Source organism: Vanellus vanellus (genome assembly GCF_965231255.1).
Source record: "Vanellus vanellus genome assembly, chromosome: 2".
Lineage (NCBI taxonomy): Eukaryota > Metazoa > Chordata > Aves > Charadriiformes > Charadriidae > Vanellus > Vanellus vanellus.
This window is the reverse complement of record NC_138906.1, coordinates 10,131,873-10,142,942: the sequence shown is the minus strand read 5'-3', so window position 1 is coordinate 10,142,942 and position 11,070 is coordinate 10,131,873. Positions and strand designations below refer to the sequence as shown.

General features: G+C 55.3%; 1 protein-coding gene across 1 annotated transcript; it reads left to right on the top strand.

Annotated features, from left to right (window-relative positions):
- Window positions 1–430: 430 nt before the first annotated feature.
- SHH (sonic hedgehog signaling molecule) lies at window positions 431–10,367 on the top strand (the record flags this gene model as incomplete). The annotated part of the gene is made up of 3 exons (XM_082480065.1): window positions 431–739; window positions 5,718–5,979; window positions 9,661–10,367. The coding sequence occupies 3 exons, from the start codon at window positions 431–433 to the stop codon at window positions 10,365–10,367; spliced, it is 1,278 nt and encodes a 425-aa protein (XP_082336191.1).
- Between the last annotated feature and the right edge of the window lie 703 nt (window positions 10,368–11,070).

The window sequence follows — 11,070 nt, the reverse complement described above, 5'->3', positions numbered from 1 at the left end:
CCCAAGAAAGCGCGATCTCCACCCCTCTCAGCTCCAAGCCCTTCAGGTAAAAGGGAAAAAAAAAAATCTTTCAAGAATTTGTTGCCTTTTTGAGGGTTAAAACATCAGAAGACAAGCTTGTCTCGCCTTGGCCAATCAGCTCTCGGCCCTGGCAGCTATAATATAGAACTAAAGGCAGACTCCTCTCACAAGCGTCTTGCTTTGCTACCATTAAAATCAGACCCTTTTTTTGTCTCTCGATTGCTGTCTCCCGACCAAACTCCGATGTGTTCCGTTATCAGCGACCTAAAGCCTGCCATTCCAGCACCTGTCTTGCTAGGGATCGGTGGATAGTATACGATTCAGAAAGCAGACAAGGACATAGGAGGAGAGAGAGCTCTAGAGAGACAGCCAGGGATAGGCACAGAGAGCTTTGAAGTAATTGGATTCAATGGACGAAATGCTGCTGTTGACAAGAATTCTCTTGGTGGGCTTCATCTGCGCTCTTTTAGTCTCCTCTGGGCTGACTTGTGGACCAGGCAGGGGCATTGGAAAAAGGAGACACCCCAAAAAGCTGACCCCTTTAGCCTATAAGCAGTTTATTCCCAATGTGGCAGAGAAGACCCTAGGGGCCAGTGGAAGATATGAAGGGAAGATCACAAGAAACTCCGAGAGATTTAAAGAACTAACCCCAAATTACAACCCTGACATTATTTTTAAGGATGAAGAGAACACGGGAGCTGACAGACTGATGACTCAGGTAGAGCCACAGAGATACCTGTATTTGTGTTTGTTAACCTCTCTGAGCAATCCTAAAGGACGCATCTGTCTTAGTATTTTTGAAAGCCCCCCCCTTTCCCTCTCCCCCTCCTCCCCCCGCCCCTCCAAACTCGGCTAGTTTCCCCCATTGAATGTAAATACCATCTCTCCAGCCAAGTTAGCAGGGGCTGGAGCCGGAGCTATCGAGATATTTGGTGGGGGAATCTGTGTGATACTTACAGTCATTACCGTGCCATGGCGTTCCCTGTAACTTGGTTAGAGATTGCTGTTTGCATTTGTCCCCAAGGATGCACTTTGATCAAACGAATTGCATACAGCTCAGAGGACCCCAAGTGTATAGTGACCGCCAGGCCACTCACTCATTATTACAAACGCAGTCCTCGGTTGCTACGCCTGCTGACTTGATTTATATATATATATTTTATTTAATTTCCTTTTTTTTTCCGCTTCGTTTCATTTTAGCCTTCATTATTACTATTATTATTATTATTTTCCCTCGCGAGCATATTCTAAATTTAGTAGGCATGCAGTCGTGCACTCACAAAAGGCAGCTGAAGCCGGATCGACCATTCCTCTCCTGATTCCGTATTATATAGCTCGTATTGCAATACCATCATTTGCAATTGTGCCCATCAGAGCGTAAATATATTGATATTTCTTTAAGGATGCTCGCCACCAATGCTCTGGTACTTCCATAGGGGAGGGACTTGCAACTTATCGGCATTGCATCACCTTCTGTTTTAAAAAATCTGATGGCACAAGGTTTACAACTGGGTAAATATTGGATCTCGGGTGGAATCAGATTGCGGAACCATTTTATGGAAAAAAAAAAAAAAAGAGAGAGAGAGAGAGAAAGAGGAGAGATCCTCTCCGAGAGTCACCTCATAATTATTATTCATGCTCAGCAGAGAGCTCGGTGAAGTCAATTGCTCTGCCAATCCCGGAGTTTCTGAAACTACATGCAATCTAGACACTGGAAATGGGTTTCCTCCAAATATAGGTCAACAGCGCTTTTTTAATATTAATACATTTAAGCCCCACCTTCAGTGCTAGAACAGGACTCGCCTGGAAGGACTAGGCGGGGAGTGGACGCGGGGAAAGGAGGGGGGTGTGGAGGGGGGGTATGTGCGGGGGGTGGAATTTCCCAAACTCTCCCCGTTCCTCGGCCTGATTTTCCGCACGTTTGCCGGGTCTCCCGGGGCGAGGGACCGGCGGCCGCCACCATCTCCTCCCGACCACCTTAAATCGCACCCTCCCTCCCAGCGCGGCGGCGCGCCTCCGCCCGTCCGCCCGCCCGCCCGCCGCCGCCGCCGCCGCTGCCCCGCGCAAGGGGCGCGGAGCGGCGCGGATCCCCCGCTCCGCTTCCCCCCTCTTTGCGCACCCGCGCTCCTCCGCCCGGGCGAGGCGTGCGGCGGGTCAGCCGCATCTCTCGCATTTTCAGCTCCACTTAACTCCCCTCGCCTATCGATCGCGGCGGCTCGGGTTTCACCCTTCCCTCCGCAGCCCCGGCGGCGGCTCCGCGGGAGACGGGCTCCCGCCGGGCCACGGCGCATCCCTCCCTCCCTGCGCGGCTGCGCCGGTGCGTGTGCGCGGCGGCGGCGGCGGCGGCGGCGGAGCGGGGCAAAGGGAGGGGAAGGGAGGTTTTGGGGGGGTGGTGGTGGGGAGAACCGGGCGGGAGGCGGCCGGGAGAGGTGGGCTGCGGGCCGGGGGCGACGTGCGGGCTGACCCCGGCCCCGCGGCTCTCCCGGGGCACGCCGCGCCGGCTACGCGGCTGGCCGCTCTCGCTGCATTAGCTGGCAGCATCTGAACTCCTGACCTTCTGTCAACTTCCCTCAGACGAACGAAACGAAAACAAATACTTTTTTTTTTCTTTCCTTTTTTTTTCCCCCTTTTCTCCTTCAGTGCTTATTGCCGTGCCTTAGACACAAAGGGGGGGGGGGGGGGGGGGGGAGGTGGGCTTAGGGCGGTGGGGACAGGGAGGCCGCAACGCCGGGTACCCGGCGGCAAAGAGGGGAGCGAGACTGGGGGGACCCAGCCGGGCTCCGGCACCCCTCGGCGAGGCGGGGAGCCGGGGGGAGAGGAGCGGGGCTGGGGAGGGGGGCGGCGGGGCTGCCCCTGCCCACCCTCCCCCGGGCACGGCCGGGGCCGCAGCGCCCCGAGGTGCCGTCCTGCCGCCGGCCTCCCCCCGCCTCGCTTTTCTCTCTTTCCCTCCCTCCCTGGGCCAGCAACCTCTGGTTAAATCCCAGCCTTTAAACGCCTGCTTCGGCAGCCCTTCAAGCATGGAGAGATCTTCCCTGAATAGAATCGTTAAACTTGCAAAATAGTTGCCGAATGCATTAGCCGCTAGTTAATATTAACTCCAGAAAGGGGAGGGGGGGGTGGTGTTATGAGAGAAAAACGCAAACAGAGGTAGGTAAGTCAGGTTCTCAACTTTGCAGGTGACAAGAGCAGTTTGCTGAAGGCTCCCCCCTTCCTCCCCTCCCTCCCCCCCCACCCCCCAGCCATTGGCTGGATCCGGGGGAGAGATAAGGAGGCCAGGTCAGTATGATAAAGCTTGAATTTGTATGAAATAAAACAGCAACCTCGTGTAATGCAGGCACACAACCGGTGCGTGATGTGAGGAATTTAGAGATCAACTTGGCATTTAGGAAGCCCACCAGGTTGTTTACACTGACAGGTACCTGTTAAGTGTTTCCTTCAAGCAATTCATTTGTGAAGAGATTAGGAGCTGGCAGGAGAGGGCTTGTTGAACAACTTTGCCTCCACACAAAGCGTTAGTGGAGGCAGCCCTGCTGAGCTTCACGGTGGCTGAACAGAATTGGGCTTGATTTGTGGCACACGACCCAATGAATTAATAAATAGTCTGGGCTTCACGGCTTTTGACTCTGACAATCCAGCTCAGGCAGTATAAAAGGGAGGAAAGTCCTTTAGGAGGTCGTTTCTTCTTCTTTATTTCGCCTGAAGCTGGGAGCTGGTGCTGGCAGGGCCGGAGCGGGGAGAGCCCCTCGGCGCTGCCCGCACCGCTGCCCGCACCGCTGCCCGCCCCTCCGCGCCCGCTGCTCCCCTGCGCAGCGGCGGGGCAAGACAGCGCCGTGTCGCGCAGGGCTGTCGCCTTATCGGTAGCTGAGACGTTTGATCCTTGGCCCTCTTCCCCCTGTAAATCGCTGGAGGAGCGTCTCCATCCTCTCAGGTGTGCGAGGGAGAGAGGAGGGAAAATAAATCAAACTCAACTTCCTTGTGCTGCTGCGCTTTGTTGCCGGGAACGGTGCCGACACCCAAACACCCGGCTCTTTCCATAAAACGGTAGGCCAGAGAGTCCAAAGTGAGCTCACGAGTGCGTTTTATATCTCTCGGGGACCCGTGTATTGCTGGAATTGCTTTTTATGGCTGTTGATAGACACGCGGGAACTTTCTTGTTGAGCAACCTTGTCACGTCCCTAGAAGTGGCGTCAGCGGGATAATGGAGGGGCTTTGCCTTCCTGGGAGCTGTGAAGGGGGCCTTTGCCGTCTGTTACTGGGCGTGCGGGGAGCACACTGGGTAGAATGGTCCTGCAGAAGGCCAAGCATCCCAGTCAGGCTAGCAAAAGTGAGGGAACAGCAACTTACTGCATCCCGCCGTGGTTTTAATCCACATCGATATTTACATCAAATGGGCCACATCATGTATATCCACGAGTTATTTTCCTCTAAAAAAAGGCGGGGTGGGGGGTGGGGAGGGGGGGAGTTGGCAACGTGTGTGTTTCCAACTGTGTACCTTTGGTCAAGCGCTTTTCAACGCTTTCGGTGCTGATCTCCTATTTCGGAGGGGGCTGCGAGTCCCTTTCCCCAATCGCCGGCTTGTTTATTCCTCCATTGGCTAAGATAGAATCCCTCTCTCCCAAAAAACTTTGAGGGTTTCACGTAAAGCTCTCCCCCCTTTCAGGTAGAGCTGCAGCCCCTCTCCCCCCCTTCCTCCCCCTATCCCGCCCCCCTCATTTGCTCGGTCCCCGCGGGCCCCCGGTGCTGCAGGGCCCGGTTCAGCCCCGGGAAAGGCCGGTGGCTCCGGAGGGGCGATGCAAAAACCCGCAGAGCTTCTCCACGGAGTTGGAAAACGTTTCACTCCACACAAAGGGTCCCCCGGCTCGCATAGCATCCCTGCTTCGCTTAACTTCCCTCCTTGGCCCTCCCTTGCTTTTCATCTTCCCACTAAGAGCTATATTATTGTATGGATTTGCTCGGCTTTGTAGGCGAGAGCCGATGTATGTTTGAAGCGGGGTGAATGCTCCCAGCCCATGCTGCTTTGAGGGCTCTAATGAGTGATGGGCGAAGGGAGAGAAGAAAAAAAAAAAAAAAAAACAAAAACAAAACCCAACCAACCCACCAACCACCCCTCCCTCCAGCACATAAAGGCTGTTAACATGTATTGAGACCCCTTTCAACACAGAATTAAGCTGAAAAGAGCCGGAGAGACATTCCGGGGGGGGAATCCGTGACTCCGAGTTACATGGCGAGTGTTTGTTCTCAGCAGAAACTTCGCTCTCGGGAAGGGGACAGGGCACTTAGCGGCAGGAATTTGCTGCGTGCAGGTGGCTTTGAACCGACACACTCACATCCCAGCGCCGGCGATGGGGCGGGGGGTCCCCCTGTCCCTGCGACAGGTGCCGGGGGAGGGGGTGGCTCCGTCCCGCTGGGCCTTCGTGGTGTTTCACCCCCTCTTCCTCCCGTGCCCCCAAGTTTCACCGTGTCCTCCTCCTCACCTGCCTCCCCGTCCCTCCCTGGCAGCCGGGGAGAAGATGCTCAGCCCTGGCTCGGCCCATCCTGCGGCGCGTTTTGGGGAGGGGGGGATGCTGCCGCCGATTTGGCTGGGGAGAGAGGGCAGGATGCGGCCCTGGGGGGGATAGATGGTGAAGGGGGGGTGCTGCCCCTGCCTGCAGCACCCCCCGCAATGCGCCCTTCCCCGTGTGCCCCTATCCCCGCAGCGCTGCAAGGACAAGTTGAACGCCCTGGCGATCTCGGTGATGAACCAGTGGCCCGGGGTGAAGCTGCGGGTGACCGAAGGCTGGGACGAGGACGGCCACCACTCCGAGGAGTCCCTACACTACGAGGGCCGCGCCGTGGACATCACTACCTCGGACCGGGACCGCAGCAAGTATGGCATGCTGGCCCGCCTCGCCGTCGAGGCCGGCTTCGACTGGGTCTACTACGAGTCCAAGGCGCACATCCACTGCTCCGTCAAAGCAGGTAAGGCGGGCAGCCAGCCCAGGGACACGTCGGGCTGGGGGACACCCCCTAGGTCACGGCTCAACCCCCCTCCCCCCCCCAGAGCCTTCTCCGCCCTGCACGGTGCCACCCGGGTTCCCTCCTCCCCGTCCCCGCAGGGTCCCCATCATCCCTGCCCGCCCCGTCGGGGCTCTTCTGGGGATGCGGAGCGGAGCCCCCGAGGGCGCATCCTACCTCCTCCCCCTCCCCCCCGCCTTTTAGCGATCCCGCCAGCGTAGGGGTGGGGGAAAGGAAGGGGGGGGGGGGGGGGAAGGGAAAGAAAGAAAAAAAAAAAAAGTCCAGCCAGCTGCAGCACGTTTTGACAGCATTTTTATTTGGGTGATTTGCTCGCCCAGCCTTCCCACGAGCGCTGCGCCGCAGCCACACGCCCTTCTCCTCCCCCCGTGGGATGTGATGCTTTCCCCATCCAAAGAGCGTGTTCAACACAAACACTAGTGGCCGTCTCCCGCCGCCCCGCTGGCTGCACGCCTTACTCGCGATCGCTAATCTCCGAGTGGGAGCCGGCCAGGAAAACAAATAAGTAACGTGGTCCCCTGCCTTCTTCAGCGGTAGCCGCTAGGAAATTCCCAGATAGGGATACACATACATATAATTATTTTTTTTTCCCTCCCCTCCCCTGTGCTTACAACGCCACACGCTGTCTCAACCCGGGAACAGCTCGCAAGAAATACCCGACTCGCCGAGTTGATTTTCTTGACACTTGACACTTTTTTGGGGGGAGCAAAACGGTTGGCAAGTGCCGCCCCCCCGCCCCCCCCCCCCGCCTCCCTCCACCCGGCTGCATGGCAGCTAAAGTGCTTTTTAAGCGCATCCTCTGGCCCAGCAGCCCGCTGGAAGTGTCAAGAAACACTTGGTTGCAAAAGAAAATAATGGGCTTTCTTTAAATATAGCCGTTTGCTTCGAAACCAGCAGCCCCACGGCAGCAAAACCATCCCGGCCTCGCCATGCCTGTCTGCAAATGGGGTTCATCCCCCTGTGCCAGTCCGAAGCTCCCCAGGGGCTGAGCCAAGGGAGCACATCTCCTGGCCCACTCAGGCTTTGTCCCGAGAGCCTGCTGCTGCTTTTGTTCAGCTCCTTGGTCCTTTCTAGCAAAAAAAAAAAAAAAAAAAAAAAAAAAAAAGAGGCCCTGCAAAGCTATCAGCTGTGCGGTGATATGAAACATCCCTTTCAATAGCGAAGATGGGCTTTATAGCGCAAGGTGTCCGATTGTGGCGTGCGGTGACCTTAGCCCAAGCGCACCCCTTAATCCACCCCCACGGGTATTTCATAGGAGAGGAGTAGCCCCAAGCTGCTCATTGAGATTCGGCACACACGGGCTCGGGGGCAATATTTAGAGGGTGTCAGGCAAGGTCGTGTGACTGTACCACGCGGGCTGCAAGGGAGCGGGCTTGAATTCCACCCGCTCAGCCTGATTTCAAACGGTCCAAACCTCGTTTCATGACAGAGCATCTTATGAGAAGATTAAACCCCATAAAGCCAGGCAGGAAGATTCTTTATCTGGATCTCTGTTTGCAAAAAGTATGATCCCGGAGACTGGAATGCAAAGAAGAGTTTCCCCAAGGCCTGAATTATTGTCACCAGGACAGAGGAGGGAGAGGCAGGGGTGGTAAAAGGGACATTGATAATGCGCTACAGCAAGTATTTAGAGCAAGCTTCTACATTTAAAATTCAAATACACATCTTGAGTGCCTTGGAAAAGTGGCTCTGCTGTGCAAATAGTGCTTGGAAGGTCCTGGGTTTTTTGGAGAGTATGTGTGTGAATTGGCACATAGGGTTTCTGCACCTGAACAAATAGGGAGGGGGAGAAAAGGGGGGGAAGAAGCTGGGAAAAAAATGGAAGTGTCCTCTCTTCCAAGAGTGTCTGCATTTATTACATGAATCAGAATGACAATGCTGATCCTTTATTGGATTTTAATTAGAGAACCCAAACAAGCACTGCTCAAAGAAGCAGATTTTCACACCTCTGCCAATTCACTGGCGTGTTTGTAGAGCTGCTACACTACGAGATCTATTCATCAACTCCCTGAATATGCAAACAAAGCTCAAGCCAGACCTTTACCGCCGGCTTGTAGGAAGGTGTAGTTTGCTAGCGGAGGGCTCCACATAAAGCACATAGCTTGTTTGTTGCCATGTCCTCCCTGAAGAGGCCTTGGAGATCTCGCTGCTTCATTTCTGAAGGAGAAGTGATAAAGTCGTTAGCAAATCAATAACGGTCTAATTTTCGCCCTTCCTGTCCTTCCTGAGAAAGTCATTAGGAGACACTCCGAAGGTTTATTTAAATCATAAGAGCTTCACTACCAGCCACAGAGGCAAAATATAAAATCTGACCACCTTTAGGAGATAAATCACCAGGACTCTAAACCGGTATAGGGAGTAACTGGGAGAAATCAGGGGAGGGCAAGGGAGGCATGAGGAATGTCAACAGCTGTAGCAAAGACACTTGCTGCGGTGACATATCGTGGGCTACAGCCCAATATATAGAAAACCAGAGCTTTTAGGAACACCTCAGTGTCCCTCAGTTAAGTCAGAGACCAGCCTGGAGAAGGGCAGAGGTCCTCTCCCACTGCCCCGCACGTGGCTGAGCCTCCAGAAAGGGATTTGTGAGACAGACTTAAAACTCTCATCACTATTTCTGCTTTCTTTAAACCTGCGATTATTCCTCTCGGGAGCACTGGGAAGCAGCAGCAGAGCCACAGTAGTTAGTAGCTACACTCTGAGTAACTCGGAGAGCGGGAGGAGTTGAAGGAGGGATGCTTTTGGGTCTGGCACAGGCATGGGGCTGCCCAGGGACCACGCGCTCCGGGACAGGGAACAACCTCCTTCCAATGAGGTGGGAGATGATACTTTTGGGGGGGGGAAAGAGGAGTGAACCCGAGTGCTGGGGATGCCAGCAGTGGTACAGAGGGTGACGTGTGCCCCAGCAGCTGCCGTGCCGACCAGGAGGGCACCGAGGGCTGGGGGGGGGCAGCGCGGGGTCACGCACAGGCTGGTGGAGGGGCACTCGGGAAATCCAGGCCGTTTCTTTGCAGTGGGGAGATGGGCAAATCCGTGTGCTCCTCAGGGCACAGCCTCCTCCTGCTCTCTGCTGTTTGCTGCCCGGGGTGGGCTCCTGAGTCAGAGCTGCGTGGGGACCCCGAGCACTGCGAGCGCGGACACTTGCCCAGAGGAGGAGAAACCTTATGCCACTAAACCCGCTCGCCTTTGAAAGCCTCAAGTTATCCCACATCGGGTGCCGGGTGCAGGGCAAAGAGTATCCAAGCGGGAAGCTCTTCCGGAAGATGTTTGTTCTGGAATGGCTTTTTCAGGGGAAATATTTTGGCTCATTCCCTCAAGGAGACAAAGGGTCCCTGTAACTCCCACCCGAGAGGGACGTGCACTGGGTCAAATCTGGCAGGAAGGGGCCGCTCCATGGGGTGCAAACAGGGCAAGTTCATAGATGAGGATGGAGGAATTTCGGTGGGGAGCAAGGCCACGTCCTGCACCCATGCATCTCGGGTGGGTCGGGGCTGCCAGGGAAGCGATGCCTGCCCCCGTAGCCCCCGTAGCCCCCGTAGCCCCCGTAGCCCCTGTAGCCCCCATAGCCCCGTGCCCTGGCCCAGTTGGTGCCCCCTCTAACCCCTCTGTGCCTCTCTCCTTGCACAGAAAACTCGGTGGCGGCCAAATCGGGGGGCTGCTTCCCCGGCTCAGCCACGGTGCACCTGGAGCAAGGCGGCACCAAGCTGGTGAAGGACCTGAGCCCCGGGGACCGGGTGCTGGCGGCCGACGCGGAGGGCCGGCTGCTCTACAGCGACTTCCTCGCCTTCCTCGACCGGGAGGACGGCTCCCACAAGCTCTTCTATGTCATCGAGACGCGGCAGCCCCGGGCCCGGCTGTTGCTGACGGCTGCCCACCTTCTCTTCGTGGCCCCCCAACACAACCAGTCGCAGGAGGGGACCCCCAGCAGCCGGGCGCTCTTCGCCAGCCGCGTACGGCCGGGCCAACGGGTCTACGTGTTGGGCGAGGGCGGGCGGCAGCTCCTGCCGGCGGCCGTGCACAGCGTCTCGCTGCGGGAGGAAGCTTCGGGGGCGTACGCCCCGCTCACCGCCCAGGGCACCATCCTCATCAACCGGGTGCTGGCCTCCTGCTACGCCGTCATCGAGGAGCACAGCTGGGCGCACTGGGCCTTCGCTCCCTTCCGCCTGCTCCAGGGGATGCTGGCCGCCCTCTGCCCCTCCGGCGGGGGGGCCCTGGTGGGTGCCCCCGCCACCCCCGGCATCCACTGGTACTCTCGCCTCCTCTACCGCATCGGCAGCTGGGTGCTGGATAGTGACTCTCTGCACCCGCTGGGCATGGTGGTGCCATCCAGCTGAGAGCATCCCGCACCGCCCCGGCCACCCGCCAGCCTCCGAGGGAGAGACAGAGACACAGAGAGAGAGAGAGAGAGAGAGAGAGAGAGAGAGAGAGAGAAAGAAAGGAGAAAAAAAGGAAAAAAAAAAAAAAGAAAAACCTAAAAGAAAAAAAAAAAGGAAAAAAATTTACATATTTTTGAAAAGAGAGCACGGATTAAGACTTAAAAATAATAATAATAAAATAATAATAATTAAGTAGGACAGTCCAAAGTAGACTTTAAGGGAAACAAAGACCCCAGGAAGTTCTGTTCTGTTTAGTTTATAAATATATATATATTTTTATTTGTTCTTTTGTTTTGTTGTTTTGTTTGTTGTTTTATTATTTTTTTTCCTCCTCTCCTGGATATTTATTTCTTTGGTATTTTGAATAGATGTTTTAAATGATATGAACCGGACCTTCAAGAGCCTTAAATAGTTTCTTTGATAATTTATTATCATGTGAACTGTACTCACAGGGGAAAAAATTATTTTGTGAGGCCAAGCAAAACTGCGCAGAGTCTATTTTTCTACATGTCACGTGTGTCCTGACTTTCAGAAAGCGAAATTCTGTACTTTCCCATCTCTCCATTACATTGCTCCTTCATTTCAGCAAGTCTAAAAAACAAGCAAACAAACAAACACAAAAAAAAAAAGACAAACTTCATGGGGGTCCGTAAATTATATT